Source organism: Nyctereutes procyonoides, unplaced genomic scaffold, assembly GCF_905146905.1.
Source record: "Nyctereutes procyonoides isolate TBG_1078 unplaced genomic scaffold, NYPRO_anot_genome, whole genome shotgun sequence".
Classification (NCBI taxonomy): Eukaryota; Metazoa; Chordata; class Mammalia; order Carnivora; family Canidae; genus Nyctereutes; species Nyctereutes procyonoides.
This window is the reverse complement of record NW_026575142.1, coordinates 56,019,683-56,039,810: the sequence shown is the minus strand read 5'-3', so window position 1 is coordinate 56,039,810 and position 20,128 is coordinate 56,019,683. Positions and strand designations below refer to the sequence as shown.

The window sequence follows — 20,128 nt, the reverse complement described above, 5'->3', positions numbered from 1 at the left end:
GAGAGAAGGCTCCCACCTGTGCCAGGTGGCATGATCACTGGGTAAAGGGCATGGTGAGAATGGCTTCAGTCTAACACAAAGACCACTGTCCCAACAGAAATGGAATCTGGTGACCTCATGAGGTGTGTGCTCCATGGCATTGGAGGTACAAGTGGATATCCAAAGACAAATTAAAGATGAAAGTCAAGTATCAGATGGAATTTAATTACCTGCAAGCTACCTTCCAGGCTTAATGTGCACATATCTCAGTTTTATACTATGATATGAACCATTCATCGTCACTGCCCACATAGAATATCAGACTGCCTATTGTGAGGAGATGGGCTGGGGAGAACAGGCTCTCAGCCTTTTGGGGTCCTACAGTGTAGACAAATGGGTTTGACTGCTCTGTGCCTTGAAAGGGGGCTTTTGATGAAGATAAGATTCTAGAAAACAGGTGTCCACTGATGGGTCCTGATTGCCAAACTGACAGCTGGGGAATACTTCTGATGTGCGTATTTTCATAGAAAAAGAAGTTTGAAAATTTCAGTGAAGGACATGGGAGAGTACCCCAAACTGAGGGCAGAGCTACCTGAACCAAATACACTTGCCTGACCAGGACTCAGAGGAGAAAAGGACACTCATCTGATCCTAATAATTTAAGAGTTTCACCATATGTTTACTCCAAGGTACACAGCTCTGGCCCACAGAAAGGAACCCTTGCTCTGGGCTTTTCTCACTAAACATGTGATGATCTGAGAATGGAAATATGTCTGTGCCATCTGTGTCCTTATGAGCTCACAGAAGTGTGTATGTACACACTCGCAGATGTGATGAATGAGAAAGTGATTATTCAGAGCCTTGTATTTAGTTTATGCTGTAATAAATTATTCTGTACAAAAGAGGCAAGTATAATCTATAATTCTAGTGTTTTAAAATCAATCTTTCTCCTTCTCTGCAGTGAAGTCTTTCACTCTGGCTAACAAAATGGTGCGGTCTATTCCAGTAATGTTGAATCAAAGAAACATCTTTATAAAGTTCTAGGCATTTCCTAACACTATAGATACAATTATTCCCTGCTTTATAACAGGGCGCTGCAGTCTACAAAATACATTCATACTCATTCTCTTAGTTAAACCTCATAACTATCATAGGAGGAAGGCAGGGCAAGGATTACTATCCTCCAGACCCTCCAAAAATCACAGTAACTTGTCAAGGGCATAGGGGAGCTAGAGCTACATTCAGACACAGAACTTCTGCCAAAGAGTTCCCTGTTCCGTCACTCTCCCATGTTGTTTCTCCTGGATGAAATGTTTGTAGCACTGAGAAACAAGAAGGCAAGCAAGGAAAAGCAACCATCCAATGGATTGCTGTCACAAGTGTAATTGCTTCCAGAAAGGGTTTTTAGTTCTCATAGAAGTTCTCTTGAATTTGATCATCAATCACAGAAAAGGTCAACTCCCATAGCTGAGGAGTAAAATCCTATAACCAGAGCCCTGTGAGTCTACTTCATGTGAGCAGATACAGCTCTGGTTTCTGACCTCAGCCTCCAGAAGCATTGTATCTCTGCTTGAACTTTGCTCAGCCTCTGCTTTGTACAGCATTTTAGGGTCATATGGATTCTCTCTTGGCTGTGTGCTGAACTCACTTCCTTATTCAGTCAGTAGCTCACTCATTCTTGACAGCACTCAGTAACTCACTCCTTCCAGGCACACAAGAACTTACTTCCTTAACTCAATATTTTTGTTCATACTGCTTTCTGTTTGGAGGCACCAATAATTATTACTCTTATCTCCACACCCAAATCCCATCCATTTCTCAAGACCCAGTTAGAATGCCACCTTGTCTGCCAAGCCAGAAGGCAGATCTCTTTTGTCTACATGCTGCTCACATGCCACATATGTGTCTTTTGTGTGGCAGACAGCTCCTTTTATTTTTTAAGATTTCATTTATTTATTCATGAGAGACACACAGAGAGAGGCAGAGACATAGGCAGAGGGAGAAGCACGATCTTCAAGGGGAGCCTGATGTGGGACTCGATCCCGGGACTCCAGGACCACACCCTGAGCCACAGGCAGACTCTCACCTGCTAAGCCACCCAGGTGTCCCAACAGACAGCTCTTTTTACCATATATTATGGTCCTGTAGTGTTTTGACTTCCTCCAACTCCCACTCAACCCCATTTTAACTAGAGAGAACATTCTCTGAGGGTAGGGACCAGGACTGATTCATCTCATCTACCCACATTGAACCTAGCACAGGGCAATGGTTGGGGCCCAGCAAGCAGCTGTGTGGCATGATTGAATAAAAAATATAATCACTGGGATATTTTGTTGATTTATTTTTCCTCCTTTGTCCATGAACATCTGTTTTCAGTACAAAGAAACTTAACTAAAACAATAGGACTATGAATAAAAACAACAAAAAGTGCAAAGTATAGTGATTTCAACATTGAGCTTACTCAGTTTGGCTCTGCAAACCTGGCGGGGTGCAGAGGTGTGCTGTGGAGTTAGAGTTAGGAACATGGTGCAAAGACTTTCTCATATGTAGGGGACCTTAGAGGAGAATTTGTGTGCAGCTACAAAGGCTCTCCCAGGAATATACCCAATCCAAGGGGAGGGAAAATTGAGGCAAGCAAACCTGATTAAAAACCAACATTGGTTATTAGAGAACAAGGGAAAAGTTTGAGTACAACTGGGTATGTATTTTTCTACCTGTTCTCTGGTTTCACTCTAACTTTAGGAGTTTTTGCAAGGACTTGAAGAAGAGAAAGCTATGATAGAGAGAGGAAGAGGCAGAGGAGGGCAGAGGGAATCCACGTGAGGCCTCTGTCACCTGTCAGTGATGTGACTGTGGGAGCACAGACAGGAAATGATTTGCTAGTGGCTGATGGTATCATGCAGAGACACATAGGTGACATGGACAGTCTAAGCATATCTCCAAATGGCGAAAGGAGATAGAAAGTGGCTGAAGAAGATGGAGTATGGCCAGGCGACACAGAGTGATCACGTAGTCAGAGAAGTCCCTGGCAACCAAGCTCAGGGTCAGACAAGGCCCACAGAAGCCTCAGGCAGTAGTAGAGTTCATCTCAAAGAGGTAGCCTGTACATAATACAGCCAATCCAGGTTGCAGGAGGAGAGAACATGGTGTAACCAGGAGCCCTGCATGCAGCATCACATGTAGACGGCTCCTGTGGAACTTCTCAATGACTCAGGAAGGACTAAAGAGTGGTGGGCCTTCTATGATCCTGTTTTGGACTATGTATTGTTCCAGGTTTATGTGACCTGGGAAATATAGGTTCTAAAGATAGGCAAGATTCCTCCCCATTAGCTGAATGCCTATTGGGTGAAAGTACATATGGACATTTAGGGGGAAAACACTCTGAGAAAGCTCCGCAGAGCCCTAAAGCCACTCTGTCCCTGGCCTCTTAGTGACAGAGCAAAGCCCAAGAGGAAGTGGCTGCACAGCTGGCTGGATGCTCTTTCCTAAAAGCTAAGCCAGTTCTCTCTTCACCCAACACAAAACTAGCCTCGAGAATTTGGTGAACTTGATAGTCGTAAGAATCTAGCCACAATTTCATAGGTTTGGATCCTCCCTAAATGAATCTTGGACACCGATTTGGTCTGGATGCCAAGATTTGTAGTTGGGAAAGACCAAATCTTTGTATCTGCCCACACCTCGCCCTAGCACAGTCAGGAAAGTGCACAGATGTCCAGAGAAGAGTAGGTGGCTCAGCAGGAGTCCGGGCCTGCACCTGGGGCCTATGTGAGGGCAGAGCCGGATTTTGTTAGCATAGCAGTCATGCTAGCTGAAGTCATTGGCTCTCAGCCAATGCATGTCTGACACATGCGTGGCCCTGATAACACTTGGATAGATAAAGGCGATCTCTGATGCCCTTTTGGGCAGGGGTATATGTCAGTTAAGAGTACAAGCTTAGGGGTCAGAGCTCTAACCCAGATTTCCTGATTTGTGATTTGAGCAAATTAGCCACTGCATCTAAATCTTGGTTACCTTGACTCTTGGCATGGGAATATTATTTATTACCTTGTTCATAACTGCAAAAATCAAGAAAATTAAATGTGGCAATAACTTCTTTTCCTTCATCTCTAAAGCTTTAAGGAGGATTCTTAAGTGTTAGTCTCGCACAGAGTATAGCTGTTTAATGTGTTCTATGAATCAGTAAAGGAGTAGATAAAACAATGCATAAATGAAGAACGAATGAACTAACAAACACATATAAACTTTTAGGATTGAATGGCTGTAATTCTATTTTAATTAAAATGTAATTATCCACAATTTGCTAATTATTTAAAATTATTCTTTTTTATGTAGTCTGTTGATTCTTATTTATTTAAACGAAGGTATAGAATGACCTACTTCCAGCCTTTGTTTACAGAATCAATCATTTGGAATTCTAAAGAGCTAACTTTTTTTTTTTTTTTTACTTCATTTTGCAGGCTTGTCATCCCATTATCTGATCTTCCTGAAGGCTTGCTTTTTAAAATTGGTCCTTGTTGGATGACATCCAAGTCTACCAAAACTCTCATGAAATGCAAAGATCTGCACAAAGTAGTCCAGACTCAGACGTATTTGTAGGTAGTGTTTACTTGGTCTCTTTGCTGCCACGTTGTTAGTTCGCCGTCTCCAGGAAATAGTCCATGGAAATTCGTAGGCTTCTTTTGGAACATGGTTCTCAAACGACCCACCATGAAAATCCCCACGGGCTTTATTAGGAATAAAGTTCTGGTCCCAACCTCAGACATAGTCAGAGAATCTCTAGGATGGGTCCTGGGGAGATGTAGCCTTATCAAACTCTCCAGGTGATTCTGATGATGAATCAGATGTAATCCTAGGAGAGTAGATTAGATTTCCCTAAATGTGATATATTGCACTTGTCCCCATCTATAATTTTTCTTGCCAACTCCTGTAGCGCTGAGAGAACTTTTTGTGATGTATTTCCTTTGGAAATACTGTATTTGTCACCATGTATTCTCTACTCCATTTTATTTTTATGACTCTGGTGAGAAGAAATCCCACTGTCAGACATCTTTCCTTTGAGTAGACCCCAGTTATCCCTGTTCTTTGTTAAAACTCTAAGTACTCCATTCTTGACAAAACAATTACCTACCAGCTAAGTTCAATGAGGAAAGCATTGCCACTAGCCAGAGGCAAAAGTATAGAATGATGTGTAATGTCTTGTATTCTTGGAGCTGGTTGAAAATTTATGCAAAAACTCTGCCCCTTAAATTTTCCATCCGATTCACTCTTCAGATAAGGGAGAAAAAGAATAAGTGATCTTGAACCATGCCCAGGTCTGGATAACTCAAAGGAATTCTCATCCCCCTAACCTGGTTAGATCATCTAGGATTGATTAGTAAGAAATTAATTTGTTTCAAAACATCACTTTAGAGGTCTATATTCTCCTTAGAATAGACCACAGGATCCAGCTCACTTTGGAATACATAAATTCATACCTTGGCTTTGTAACCATCTCAACTCATCAAGGCTGTTTTCTTCCCAGGGAAGCCTCTTAGATTGACAGATATAATTGAACCCCTGTTCTTGGAGCAGAAACACCGATTTCAGAAATGCTATCACCTTTCTGTTCAGCATCCTTCAGTGATCTCAATACTTATCAGCATTTTCAGTAGTAGTGAGGGAGGCAGAGAGGAGGGTTTAGTGTTCCCCATGGTATTGATCTGACAGCATTGGGGCATTGTTGGGCACTAGTCAGACCCTGGTTGGTGACTTACCTGACAAATACAGTTAACACTTGACAGTCATTCTCACTTGCATTTACTGTGTTCGGTAGACAAGCCATGCAACTGGCAGTCTGTGTAGATTTGTTCTTGCAGCCAGTCATACAGAAAGCCCTCCCAAAAATTAAATTTTTTTCCCAAATATTAAATTAAACAAACATTCTGTTTCTATGCAGCTACTAAATGCACAGAGTACTCGGGCAATGTGGCATAAGCTTGGCAAGCTTAAAGTCCTTGACAATAGTCAATATGTTTCCAGCAGCATAAAATGAGCTATTGAATTCTCCTGGAACATTTTAATACTTTAGGCAGAAAAAAATGGTTAGCCTAAACTCAGGTGGTTTCATGGAAAATTTTATAACAGGGACAGAAGAAATTAGAGGCTTTGAGGTGAGGTTACTGGGTGAGAGCAAGTTGAGGGCATGGGAAGGTGAAATTTCATATAGTAGGTGGTTTCTCTTTCCCCAAAAGAAATGAGTAGATGGTGTCTACATAGATTCAGGGGGTACAAATATCAGGAACCCTTGGTTCTTTTCTGAAGTTGGATTTCCACAGACACTGAGACATGGGTTTGTGTGTAATTATTTTATTAAGGAACTGTTCTTAGAGAAACTGGTGAGGGAGTGGAAGAAGAAACAAATAAGAATGTGAATTTGGGGAAAGTTTAAACCTCAACCTGATGCTGCCAAGGAACTTTGGGGTGTAAACTTCACCCCAGTGTCCCAATTCGTGGCAAGGGAGAAGAGCCTCACAGACTCCAGCCTTAGTCATTGACTCAGGACTGCTTGGGCCAGGTGGGGGTGGCTCCAGGCACTTTTGGGTCTTTGCCAGGACAGGCAAAGGGGCTCAAGAGTAATCCTCTGCAGGTCATTGGAAGAAACATACAAACGCCAGTTGAGGCATGGGATGCACTACACAAGGATCCAAACAGACCACAGACAGTATTTGTTCTAGTTCTATTTTCCACTCTGCTGCTATTTTATTTTTTTTAAAGATTTATTTATTTATGATAGACATAGGGACAGAGAGGCAGAGACACAGGAGGAGGGAGAAGCAGGCCCATGCCGGGAGCCTGATGTGGGCCTCGATCCCAGGACTCCAGGATCGCGCCCTGGGCCAAAGGCAGACGCTAAACTGCTGAGCCACCCAGGGATCCCCTCTGCTGCTATTTTAAAGGAAAAACTCTGTAAGCATCTGCCCAATCTGAAAAAATGGAATACCATAAAGCAGATTCCCTAGGCAGGGACAGTGTGATTTATTCATTTATGTATTATTTATTGAGCACCTACCCTATCTGCCACTCCCTGAACTAAGTACTTGGATTTGAAGAATGGTCCTTTCCCTTGGATGTGATAAGAACCATTACTGAATATTTTTCCATCTCTTTGTGTCTTCCTCAATTTCTTTCAGAAGTGTTCTATAGTTTTTAGGGTATAGAACCTTTACCTCTTTGGTTAGGTTTATTCCTAGGTATCTTATGCTTTTGGGTGCAATTGTAAATGGGATTGACTCCTTAATTTCTCTTTCTTCAGTCTCATTGTTAGTGTATAGGAATGCGGCTGATTTCTGGGCATTGATTTTGTATCCTGCCATGCTGCCAAATTGCTGTATGAGTTCTAGCAATCTTGGGGTGGAGGCTTTTGGGTTTTCTATGTAGAGTATCATGTCATCGGCGAAGAGGGAGAGTTTGACTTCTTCTTTGCCAATTTGAATGCCTTTAATGTCTTTTTGTTGTCCGATTGCTGAGGCTAGGACTTCCAGTACTGTGTTGAATAGCAGTGGTGAGAGTGGACATCCCTGTCTTGTTCCTGATCTTAGGGGAAAGGCTCCCAGTGCTTCCCCATTGAGAATGATATTTGCTGTGGGCTTTTTGTAGATGGCTTTTAAGATGTCGAGGAAAACTGTGTGGAGGTTCCTCAAAGAGTTAAAAATAGACCTGCCCTACGACCCAGCAATTGCACTGTTAGGGATTTACCCCAAAGATTCAGATGCAATGAAACGCCGGGACACCTGCACCCCGATGTTCCTAGCAGCCATGTCCACAATAGCCAAACTGTGGAAGGAGCCTCGGTGTCCATCGAAAGATGAATGGATAAAGAAGATGTGGTTTATGTATACAATGGAATATTCCTCAGCCATTAGAAACGACAAATACCCACCATTTGCTTCAAGGTGGATGGAACTGGAGGGTATTATGCTGAGTGAAGTAAGTCAATCGGAGAAGGACAAACAGTGTATGTTCTCACTCATTTGGGGAATATGAATAATAGTGAAAGGGAATATAAGGGAAGGGAGAAGAAATGTGTGGGAAATATCAGAAAGAGAGACAGAACATAAAGACTCCTAATTCTGGGAAACGAACTAGGGGTGGTGGAAGGGGAGGAGGGCGGGGGGTGGGGGTGAATGGGTGACGGACACTGAGGGGGACACTTGACGGGATGAGCACTGGGTGTTATTCTGTATGTTGGTAAATTGAACACCAATAAAAATTAATTTATTTAAAAAAAAGAACCATTACTGATTAATGTGTAAAATGCTATAGGAATGGACCCCAAAGCAAAGTTTTTGGACCCATGAGCAGCAAGGGCTACCAAGCCCGGACACATAAACCATTGAGAAAATATAATTGACTCCATAACAGATGAAATCACTTAATACTTATTTAATGGCTGAAAAGGTGATGTTTTTAAAACCCCAACGTAAGCAATTAAATGAATAAGAATATTTGCTTCAATGGCCCATACCAAATTACATTACCTGCAGTGCATCGGAAGCCAATTTTATAATGAAGATCAAGTAGAGCCTAGGATTTGATCCAAGTTCCGGTACTTGCCTCCCATGAGGGCCATGGAAGAGCTAGCTCAGGTACCTAATTTATGTCTCCGCCCGACAGAGGGCAGTTGGATTAGCAGCCAGACCTAGAATAAGAGCAGAAATGAGAGCCTCAGGGAAAATCCATTAGCAGAAGAAGGGGAGACTTTTCCTCATGGATCAGGAATCAGTTGTCAGTGGGTGAGGCGGAATATTTTTTCCTTTTGCTTCACATGCTTTCATCAGAAATCTTTGGGCTGCCTTGTTCTCTATTATAAATTTCAGATATTCTTAACAATCAATCATTTTCAAACAGTATAACTTCTGTCAACAGATTCTGAATCATCCACTTTCTACAGGAAGAAGATGCCCCAAAGGACAGAGCTGAGCTGTGAATGGTTGAGTTTGTCAAAACACCTTCTGTGGGTCACAAGAGCAGCTGGAGGAAAAGTAGAAAGTACAGAAGATTTAGATTCTGGAGCATGACTCCAGTAGACTGAGCTCAAGGGTCGGGTTCAAGCCTCAATCATCTCTGGATTCTCATTTTAGGGTCTAGAACAGTGAGTGCACTGCATATGGCAGCTTTTCATATGTGCGAGCAGAATGGAATGGAGGAGAGCCGGACAGATCTGTGAGTTACTACGCATGTCCAAGGGATGCCTTTTTGCCAACTATATAAAATCTTTCTTTTTTTCAGATCTCTTTTATATTTATTGAGAATCCATTTTCTCTGATTGCACAAATACAGTAGCTCTTAGAATCCCAACTATATAAATCTAATTCCTTGGTTAGACAGTTCAGATTTCCAACCCTTGGCTCCAATTTGGTTATTTAGTTGTTTTTTTTTTCTTCCAAGGTTTTTTCTCAAAAAGAATAAAGCAAGGTACACATTGTGAGTTGAAATATTTCTATACTAAGTGAAAATTCTAGTTCATACTGGAAATATATCACTGATTTTGAGTAATATCTTTAAAATTAAAATTTATTTTTCTTTTCAAATTTTTCATTGTCTTAAAATTAAAGAATGGGTCAAGAAAAGAAAATGCTACATCAATAAAACAATTTGATAATTGTCCAAACTTTACCTTTTTCAGGTGTTTTGATTTTATTAAAATTCATTTATTAGTTACTGCAACATTACTATTAATTGCAATGTATATTTCTCTTGTAAAAATATACTAATATAATTAGAAAGTATTAATCCATTATTTCTTTATGTAGAAGAATATTTTTTTATTTTTCAAAATTCTTTTTTTGGCCTAATTATAAACACAAAATCCAATAAAAGACCATTGTAGTGCCTATGTTTATTTTTTAGCCAACACTGTTGTTTTTTCTGATACATAATATTTTATTTTATATAAAAATTAAAAATAATAAAAATATAAAAAGTGAATAAAAGAGAATATATATGATATTAATGAATAAAAATTTAATATCTTAATTTGTTCAATGAATTAATCTCCATTATTATAATTGGAAGTCTTAGATTCTGACAAAAATTATTTTAAGTCAATCTTTTAATGTGAGAAAACAAACAGGAAGGACTCGATTCACCCTCTATCATATTTTGAAGCCATAATATTAAATAATATATATTTACTTATTTTTTTATTTTTCAAATGTTTATCAAGAATGGATGCTGTAGTTTGTCAAATGCTTCTTCTGTATCTACTTACAGAGTCATACAGTTCTTATCCTTTCTTTCATGAATGTGGTATATCATATTGATTGATTTGAATATTGAACCACGCCTGCAGCCCCGGAATAAATCACAGTTGATTGTGGTGAATAATTCTTTTAATATACTATTGGATTGGATTTGCTAGTATCTTTTTTTTAAGATTTTATTGATTTATTTGAGAGAGAAAGAGCACGAGCATGAGTGTATGAGTGGGGAGAGGGGCAAAGAGAGAGAGACAAGCAGATTCCCTGCTGACCAGGGAGCCTGGCTCAAGGCTGAATCCCAGCACCCTGAGATCATGAGCTGAGCCAAAGGCAGATTCTACACCGACTGAGCCACCCAGACAGCCTGGATTTGCTAGTAGCTTGTTGAGAATTTTTGCATCCATGTTCATCAGGGATATTGGCCTGTAATTCTCCTTTTTAGTGGGGTCTTTGTCTGATTTTGGAATCCAAGTAATGCTGGCCTCATAGAATGAGTTTGGAAGTTTCCTTCCCCTTCTATTTTTTGAGAAGATAGGTATTAATTCTTCTTGAAATGCATGGTAAATTTCCCCTGGGAAGCCATCTGGCCCTGGGTTTTTGTTTGTTGGGAGATTTTTTATTACTGATTCAATTTTTTTTTTTTTTGGTTATGGGTCTGTTCAAATTTTCTGTTTCTTCCTGTTTCAGTTTTGGTAGTTTGTATGTTTCTAGGAATTTGTCCATTTCTTCCAGATTGTCCAGTTTATTGGCATGTAATTTTTTTAATAATCTCTTATAATTGTTTTTATTTCTGTGGTGTTGGTTGTGATCTCTTCTCTTGCATTTGTGATTTTATTTGTTTGGCTCCTTTCTCATTTCTTTTTGATAAGTCTGGCTAGGGGTTTATCAATTTTATTAATTCTTTTGAAGAACCAGCTCCTAGTTTTGTTGATCTGTTCTACTGGGGATTTGTTTCTATATCATTTATTTATTATTTACCTCTTCTGCTGGCTTTAGGCTTTATTTGCTATTCCTTTTCTAGCTCCTTAAGATATAAGCTTAGGTTGTATGTTTTCTTGCTTCTGGAGGTGGACCTGTTCTTTCATGGCCATGTATTTGTGGTCTTCCCAAATGTTTTTCTTGTGATTGAGTCTAAGTTTCATGGCATTGTGGTCTGAAAATAGGCATGGTATTATCTCCATCTTTTTGTACTTCTTGAGAGCTGATTTGTGACCTAGTATGTAATCTATCCTGGAGAATGTGCCATGTGCACTTGAAAAGAATGTTGCTTGAGATGCAATGTTCTGAATATATCTGTAAATCCATCTGGTCCAGAGCATCATTCAAAGCCATTGTTTCCTTGTTGGTTTTCTGCTTAGATGATCTGTCCATTACTATAAGTGAGGTGTTAAAATCCCTTACTATTATTGTATTATTATCTATGAATTTCTTTTTGTTTGTTATTAATTGATTTATATATTTGCCCCCAAGTTAGGGACATAAATATTTACAATTGTTAGATCTTCTTGATGGATAGACCCAGTCTATCTATAGCAGCCTAAAATGAGTCTCCTGTAGGCAGCATATAGATGAGTTTTGTTTTTTATACATTCTGCTACTCTGTCTTCTGATTGGAGCATTTAGTCCATTTACATTCAGAGAGATTATTAAAATATATGGATTTAGGGCCATTGTATTGCTTATAAAGTTGGTGTTTCTGGTGATGTTCTCTGTTCCTTTCCAGTCTTTGTTGCTTTTGGTCTTCTTTTCCCCCACTTGAAGAGTCCCCTTTAATATTTCTTGCAGGGCTGGTTTAGTGGTCGTGAACTGTTTCAGTTTTTGTTTGGGAAACTATTTCTCATTCTACTCTGAATGACAATCCTACTGGATAAAGTAGTCTTGGCTGTGTTTTTTTTCCCATTCAGCCCTTTGAATATATTGTCCCCATTTCTTCTGGCCTGCCAAGTTTCTGTAGACAGAACTGCGGCAAACCTAATCTGTATTCCCTTGTAGGTTAAGAACTTTTTCCTCTTGCTGCTTTCAGTTATTTCCTTGTCTGTGTATTTTGTTAATTTGACTATGATATGTCCTGGCAATGGCAGGAATTTGTTGAATTTGATGGGTGTTCTCTACAGTTCTTGGATTTCAATGTCTGTTTCCATCCCCAGATTAGGGAAGTTTTCAACTATAATTTGCTCAAATAAACCTTCTGCTCTTTTTTCTTTCTCTTCTTTTTCTGGGATGCCTATGATATGAATGTTATTAAGCCTTAAGGAGTCTCCAAGTTCCCTAAGTCTGCATTCGTGATCCAATACCTTTCTTTCCCTCTTCTTTTCAACTTCATTATTTTCCATAATTTTATCTTCTATATCACCAATTTGTTCCTCTGCCTCCATCTATCCTCATTGTTATTCCATCCATTCAGTTTTGCATCTCGGTTATAGCAATTTTTAAAATTTTGCCTCGTCTAGTTTTTAGTTCTCTCCATTTCTAGAGTAAGGGATTCTCTAGTAGCTTCAGTGCTTTTCTCAATCCCAGCTAGTACCCTTATGACTATTGTTTTAAATGACTTGTATCTGTATTGATCAAATCATTGGCTGTGAATTCCTCCTGTTCTTTCTTTTGGGGCAAATTCTTCCATCTTTTCACTATATCTAGGTCACCGTGTGTGTGTGTGTGTGTGTGTAATTGTTAGTAAAGCCTATGGTATTCCTCCTCCTGAGAATAATGGCTGTATTAAGAAGAGGTCCAACCAACCAACCAACCAACCAAAGCCAAACAAACAAATAAACAAACACCCACAAAAACCCAAAAACCAAAACAAAACAGAAAACAAAAGAAAGGAAATTAGATCCTAGGTGTGTTTCGGTCTGTTCACTAAAAGAAGCTAGATCCAAATAATAACACTAATGGTAATGATAATAAATAAATAAAAATAAATAAATAAATTAAAAAAATTTTAAACTAAAAATATAAAAAAGAAGCTAAATCCTATTTCCTCTAGAGATGAGGTTTTGCAGCACTTGCTAATCAGTAGATTTGGTGTGGCCGAGCGGCTTGTGCTGGTCTTCTGGCAGGAGTGGCCTGCTGCTCTAATTCTCAGGCTGACTTCACCCAGTGCAGGTACACCTGGGGGGCACAAGGGGATGTGACTTGGTGTAAGCAGCTCCGGCCCCCACTGGGTGGCACTGTTTTGCTCCCTGAAGTCAGGGCTGATGGCTGGGTTAGCAAGGGGAAGCCTCACCCTGCTCTCCCCTCCCCAGAGCAGGAAGCTCAGGCCTGCTTCTCTTCAAGGAGCCCTCAAAGAAGAGCAAACAATCACTTCTCTTGTGTCCCAGTGAGTAAGGGACAGGCAAGGTTGGGTAGTAGAGAGAGATAGGGGGTCACGGAATAGGGTTCACAAAAATACCAACAATGCGGGAGATAAAAGGAAACCAGAGATAAATGAACCAGACCATCCTGTCCTAGGTGTCAGAGGTGGGGTCCTGTGACCAATAGAGAATTACTGGACCCTAAAAGGGAAATGGGCCGTTAAAGATGTTATCACTAGTCCTTTCAGCAAGGCTGCTATCAATGAAGATGTTAAAAGAATTTAGGTTCTCTGGTTGGCTTTCAATAAAAGAGCTGCCCTACAGTGGCTGCCCTGTTGGGACCCCTCTCACTCCTGAGAGCTCCTTCTGTATCCTTGCTTAGTAAACTTCTATGGCTTTACTTACTCTCCTTTGTCTGCGAGATTCATTCTTCGATTCTGTGAGACAAGAACCTAACTCTCCACTTCATTTTGATACCAAAACCTAGGAACACTCCCACCAAAGGGTGAGTAAAAGTGAACTCTTTTCTTTTCTTTCTGGGGAGATGTCTTCTTCCCTTGGATAACCTCTTCTTTTAACAAACAGCAAAACTGGGCCAGTTAATGGCCACTAGAGGGGCCGCCGGTCTTAAGACTCCAGTAACAGGCTTCTGGAGAAAGGTTTGGCCAATCCCCCTTCCTCAGAGAAAGGGAATATTGGCCCCAACCTACTCAGTTCTCCTTTCTGTTCAATGGCTTTTTCTTAAATGACTTTCTCCCACCTCAGCGGCTTTGCCTTTAGGGCTCTTCCAACCCCCATGATCAGTATGCCCTTTTAATTAGGGATTCATTCCAGGAAGAATTTTTCCTCTGTAGATATAAGACTTTTTCAAAAGTGTATTTGATGAGAACTTAGTTTAGGAGGAACAACCTTTTCCTCATGTTTGCTGCCTGGTAAGACATGTTTTTCTATTAGGTATAATTTAGGTTTAATCACAACCAGGAATTAAAACCCAAGTTATCAGCAAGCAGGATCAAAACTGTCTCTTTATGATAAGTTGGGGGCAGCCTGATGTTTCCTGGGCATTTACTCCCTTTGGAATATTTTTGGCATTAAGGAGGGAATTAATTACAAAGCCTCAGCCAATCCCTTGATTGGTTGCATTAGTGCCTGGGACTTTAAGGGGTCATATTGTTGATGCTTTCTTGCTCCAACAGCAAAAATATCGAATTATAATGATGCTAAATCTCAGGGTCTGCATCCCTCAACGGGGCCATGATTGCAAATGGGACTTCAGGTATACGGACAGAAAAATCTCCCAGGGATAAGACCAGGAAACATAATCGAAATTGGCTTATAATTGGCCTGACTAATCAGGCGTCTTGGAGCTAGGGAGTGCGGGCAAATTTACATGACCAAACAATGAAAGCTCAAGCAAGAGAGCTCAGAAGAAGGAGGCCATTAAAAGGATCTTATTAAACTCAACACCAAAGAAACAAACAATCCAATCATGAAATGGGCAAAAGACATGAAGAGAAATCTCACAGAGGAAGACATAGACATGGCCAACATGCACATGAGAAAATGCTCTGCATCACTTGCCATCAGGGAAATACAAATCAAAACCACAATGAGATACCACCTCACACCAGTGAGAATGGGGAAAATTAATAAGGCAGGAAACAACAAATGTTGGAGAGGATGCGGAGAAAAGGGAACCCTCTTACACTGTTGGTGGGAATGTGAACTGGTGCAGCCACTCTGGAAAACTGTGTGGAGGTTCCTCAAAGAATTAAAAATAGACCTGCCCTACGACCCAGCAATTGCACTGTTAGGGATTTACCCCGAAGATTCAGATGCAATGAAACGCCGGGGCACCTGCACCCCGATGTTTCTAGCAGCCATGTCCACAATAGCCAAACTGTGGAAGGAGCCTCGGTGCCCATCGAAAGATGAATGGATAAAGAAGATGTGGTTTATGTATACAATGGAATATTACTCAGCCATTAGAAACAACAAATACCCACCATTTGCTTCAACGTGGATGGAACTGGAGGGTATTATGCTGAGTGAAGTAAGTCAATCGGAGAAGGACAAACAGTGTATGTTCTCACTCATTTGGGGAATATGAATAATAGTGAAGGGGAATATAAGGGAAGGGAGAAGAAATGTGTGGGAGATATCAGAAAGGGACACAGAACATAAAGACTTCTAACTCTGGGAAATGAACTAGGGGTGGTGGAAGGGGAGGAGGGCGGGGGGTGGGGGTGAATGGGTGACGGGCACGGAGGGGGACACTTGACGGGATGAGCACTGGGTGTTATTCTGTATGTTGGTAAATTGAACACCAATAAAAATTAATTTATAAAAAAAAAAAAAAAAGGATCCCCTGTTTTGTTTAAGGTTCATAGGGGGAGGGAGGAGCTCATAGGTGGACTGGCAATCCAGAGCTCTGAACCTGCCCTTCTGGTACCTCTGGTGACCTTGGGGTCTCTGAGACATGTGAAAAGATAGAGACTGGCCTGAGGGTCAAACCCTGTGGGAGCCTCAACCATTAGCAGCACTGAGAGACCCTAGCTATTTTGGTCACATTCATAGCCTTCTAAAAAGAATTTCAAAGTTTAAACTGTTAACCTCGCTAAACCCAATGATTAGGCCAGACTTTTTGGGGGGAAATCTGGAGAAAACAAGGAGGATTAGGTAATGGACAGGTAAGAGTGGCTACGTCCACCAGCCTGATCCCTCTTCAACCCAAGATGTTAGGACACTCTTTAACCTTGGGTACTCAAACCAGGAGATGTATTGGTTCACAGGGGAGAGCTGATATGTAGGGACACCTACATAGTCACCTCTCTGTAATAGAGACAGGGTAACTGACTCCTACTGGGACTGTGAGATGAGAACCAAACCATTCTCTGACGGTACTCCTCTGGGTTGGGTACTGCAAAATTGAGTAGTTTCCCCTTGCAAAATTTTTCTAGTGTTTTCCATGGGTTAGATATGATGGGTTCTTCAAGGCAAGGTAAAATAAAGGGTGCCCTTCATAGCAAGGCATGGTCTCTTCTTCAGTTCCCAAGGACTCTCCCTTGGGGTACCTTTTAACCCACTGGAAACAATTTGGATTGCAAAATTTAGGAAAGGACTGATCTCCTGTAACACTGTGTGGTCTCCATGGGATCTATCAGTTGTAGAGAACAGGGCTCTACATCAGGACCCCCACCTAAGGGCCTCTTGCAGACTGTGTTTGCCTGAACACGTTGGCTGGTAAACTCCCTCCTGACATATTGGATAATTGTCTAAATAGGCCTCTGAATAACTCCAGGAGGAAACACAGGCCTTCCCTAGCAAAGGAGACTCTGACTCTCACTGTTCCTCTTCCTAATAGATGTGGGGGCTTGTCCCTCATTCATTTTTCCCAGATTAATGGTTATAATTGGAGCCAACTGTGTGTGGTTAATCTGCCTCAGGACGGGGCTTTAAGGAATCTTCCCAAGCAGCTTCTCTTTGTTTTGGGGAAATTCCTTGTCTTCTCTGGCCTGATATGGTCTATCAAATTCCATTTGTTGGTGGAAAAATATGGCCCCTGTTCTCCTGTCCAAGCAGATGAGCTTTAGAACTGGGAACCCGTTTTCTCTGCCTTCTGGCTGTTCTTTGCCTCTTCAGTTTCCCCCTCCCCTCCTCCTGTTTCTGCATCACCTTGAGCACAACCTATAGGTACTGTTCACTTCAGATTTCCCCACCAGTGCCTCAGGTAAAAATTGGCAATAGGGAACACACTGATTTTTAAAAGTGGACCCAGGTGAAACATAGTCAGCATTTAAACTAATTTAAGTTTGTTGCTTTAATTAAGACAGACACGTCTTTAATGTTACTAGCATTAAATATAGAACTTTTATTCTATTGAGGTTTGCTAAAGGTCAAATAAGCTCATGTTATCTCTGTTGCAATTTGTTAGCAAAAAAGGATTTAAAATGATGGTTAATTGTCTCAAAGTTTTCATGGGTAATTGTTAAGATAGCTTTCAAAATCTTTAGTAACTGTAACTTTAAAGTTTTACTTGGATGATAATTGGGATTAAATTCATTGGACTTCTAGGTTTTCTCCAAATAGGAAAAATGCTAAAGCATTGATTACTGGATATATATTTCTCTGCTTTTGACTTCTTATTGCAGAGAAACTAAGGATAATTGAGTCTGTTGGTAAACATGCTTTGTGCTTAATTCATAAATTTGTCATAAAAAGAGTTTTGGTATAACAGTTCACAATTGGTTACTACTTAGTTTTCACTGGAGACTAAGATTTCTAAGAGTGAAAAATTCTGCTAAATGTAACTAAGACTGATGGGGCTAAGAGAAGCAACTCTGTATGAAAAAAATAGAAGATACGTTAAAAAAGATATAAGAAATGGGAATGCATTTTTGTTAAAGGTAAAAGAAGGTAATTTTGTCCTGAGACTGGTTCAAAAAGAAATGGCTTGGGACAAAATCTAAATGCCAAAAAAGTGGTGAAAGCTTCATAAAGGGAAATCTTTGGAAAGGAACTTTAGGTGCAGGCAGGACAGACTGAGATTAAAATGAAGGGATTTTACTTATTTTTATTTTTTTAAATAACCAAATATCAGGAGTTTATTTCTTATTCTTAAAATACAAAGTTGATTTTTTGTGTATATTTTTTTATTGGAGTTTGATTTGCCAACATATCGCCTAACACCGAGTGCTCATCCCGTCAGGTGCCCCCCTCAGTGCCCATCTTTTAAAAGTACACAACTATAAGATTAAAAGTCTTTCTCTTATTCAAAGGTTTTCTTGAATTGTTGGTATGCTCTTGAAAAGAAAATGTAATAGTTGTTTTCTCTTTGCTGTCCGAGAAAAACCAGTTTCTATGTTTTGCCTTTATCAGGTCTTTAACATCCCTATTCCTATTTAGGCATGTAATTAAAAACTTTCTAGGGTTTAAAATACTTCCCAATATTTAAAGTGTGAATGAAGTCTCTTTGACTCACTAGGCCTTTTTATTTGGTATGTTAAGTTACTTTGGAAGCACTGTTAAACAAATGATAAGCCTTAGGTTACATTTCGGTAAATGCTATAACTATTCCAGAGATGAAATGCAATTCCTAAAATTTTAATATTTTTAAGATTTTTTTAAAAAAATTTTTTATTCATGAGAGACAGAGAGAGAGAGAGAGAGAGAGAGAGAGAGAGAGAGAGAGAGAGGCAGAGACACAGGCAGGCTCCATGCAGGGAGCCTGATGTGAGACTCAATCCCAGGACTCCAGGATCAGGCCTGGGCTGAAGGCAGGCGCTGAACTGCTGAGCCATCCAGGGATCCCCTTAATGTTTTAATATAAGGTCATCACTTGATATTTTGATAACTGAAGTATTATGTGTCACGAAATAACCAGCTTTCCTTGCCAGCTATATTATAGCCTCATCAGATGTTTAACCATGCCCATTTTTGAGTCTTTTGTCATTTATAGTTTTTGTTCTTATTCTTTTGCAAGACATGTTTCATCTTTAAGGAGATCCATATAAAGGATGTTTAGGACAAATACAGGTTTTAATTTCTTTAAGATCAAAACTAAAATGGGTAAGAATTTCCAAAACTAATTAAAGCTGCTTTCATACTGAACAAGAATTAGTAATATGGGACTAAGTGAATTGGGGAAAGTGATTATAGTTTTTTATGACTCTTGTTTAAAACCTGCTGACTCTCTCATGTTTGTTCTCGTAGGTTAAGAAAATTTTCTCTTAATATATCTATGACTTACTGAAATGTGATAAAGTATTCATTTGTAAACAAATTAAAACATTAACTTGTCTCTCTAACCTGAACCCTCTGAAATTCAAAAGGTCTCAGTATATATTCTTTCTTCCATGGCGATCATAGTCATTTGCATAAATTCAATAAGAATCAGTTCTCCTTGTCAATAGGACACCATTGGAAAAATTATTTTACCAGGGCTTTGCTGGAATGTCATATTTGAGAGAAAGCATAGGCACAAATATGACCAAACAGCTTTAAGGAACTAAGGTTGACTTACGAAACATAGAGCCATAAAGCCACAGAGAGAGGCACTTGATGGGATAAGCACTGGGTGTCATACTGTATGTTGGCAAACCGAACACCAATTAAAAAAATTACAAAAAAAAAAAAAAAAGAAAAGAAAATATTGGCCTGATACTCTACTTGCATTACAGAGTTCCCAGCAGCCTCACCAGGTGGGTTAAGAATGTCACTTCATGGCAGGTGCAGGAACCTCAGGATACTTTGGGGACCACATAAAGAGGAACCAGCCCCCATTTACAGGTATTGTAGGCATGTCTGATGGTAGGTACTTGCTTGGCTTGGCTTCTGGCCTGGAGAGGTTACTAAAAGTTCAACCTAGAGATTCCTTATAAAAAGTTCCAGCAAAGCAGATTCTAAAAGATCTATAAGATCTAAAAGATCAATATTCTTGCTGAGCCTATGTAAATAATTAGGCCAACGTGTTAAAACTGAACTTGTTTTGCAGACAGGTCAGTCCTGATTTGGTTACCTCTGATTTTAAAAAATGACGGTTATTATAGGGAGAAACTATATTTCAATAACACATCTTTGCAGATGTTAAATTATAGCTTTGTCTATAAATGAATGTTGTTT

The 20,128-nt window shown here is 39.9% G+C and overlaps 1 protein-coding gene across 1 annotated transcript in view; it reads left to right on the top strand.

Annotated features, from left to right (window-relative positions):
- The first annotated feature begins 2,922 nt into the window (after positions 1–2,922).
- The window catches only part of ATP13A5 (ATPase 13A5), a 129,313-nt gene continuing 112,107 nt past the window's right edge, over positions 2,923–20,128 (top strand). The window contains exon 1 of the mRNA XM_055307766.1: positions 2,923–3,075. Within this exon, the coding sequence (XP_055163741.1) occupies positions 2,923–3,075 (153 nt within the window). The remainder of the gene's footprint in view (positions 3,076–20,128) is intronic.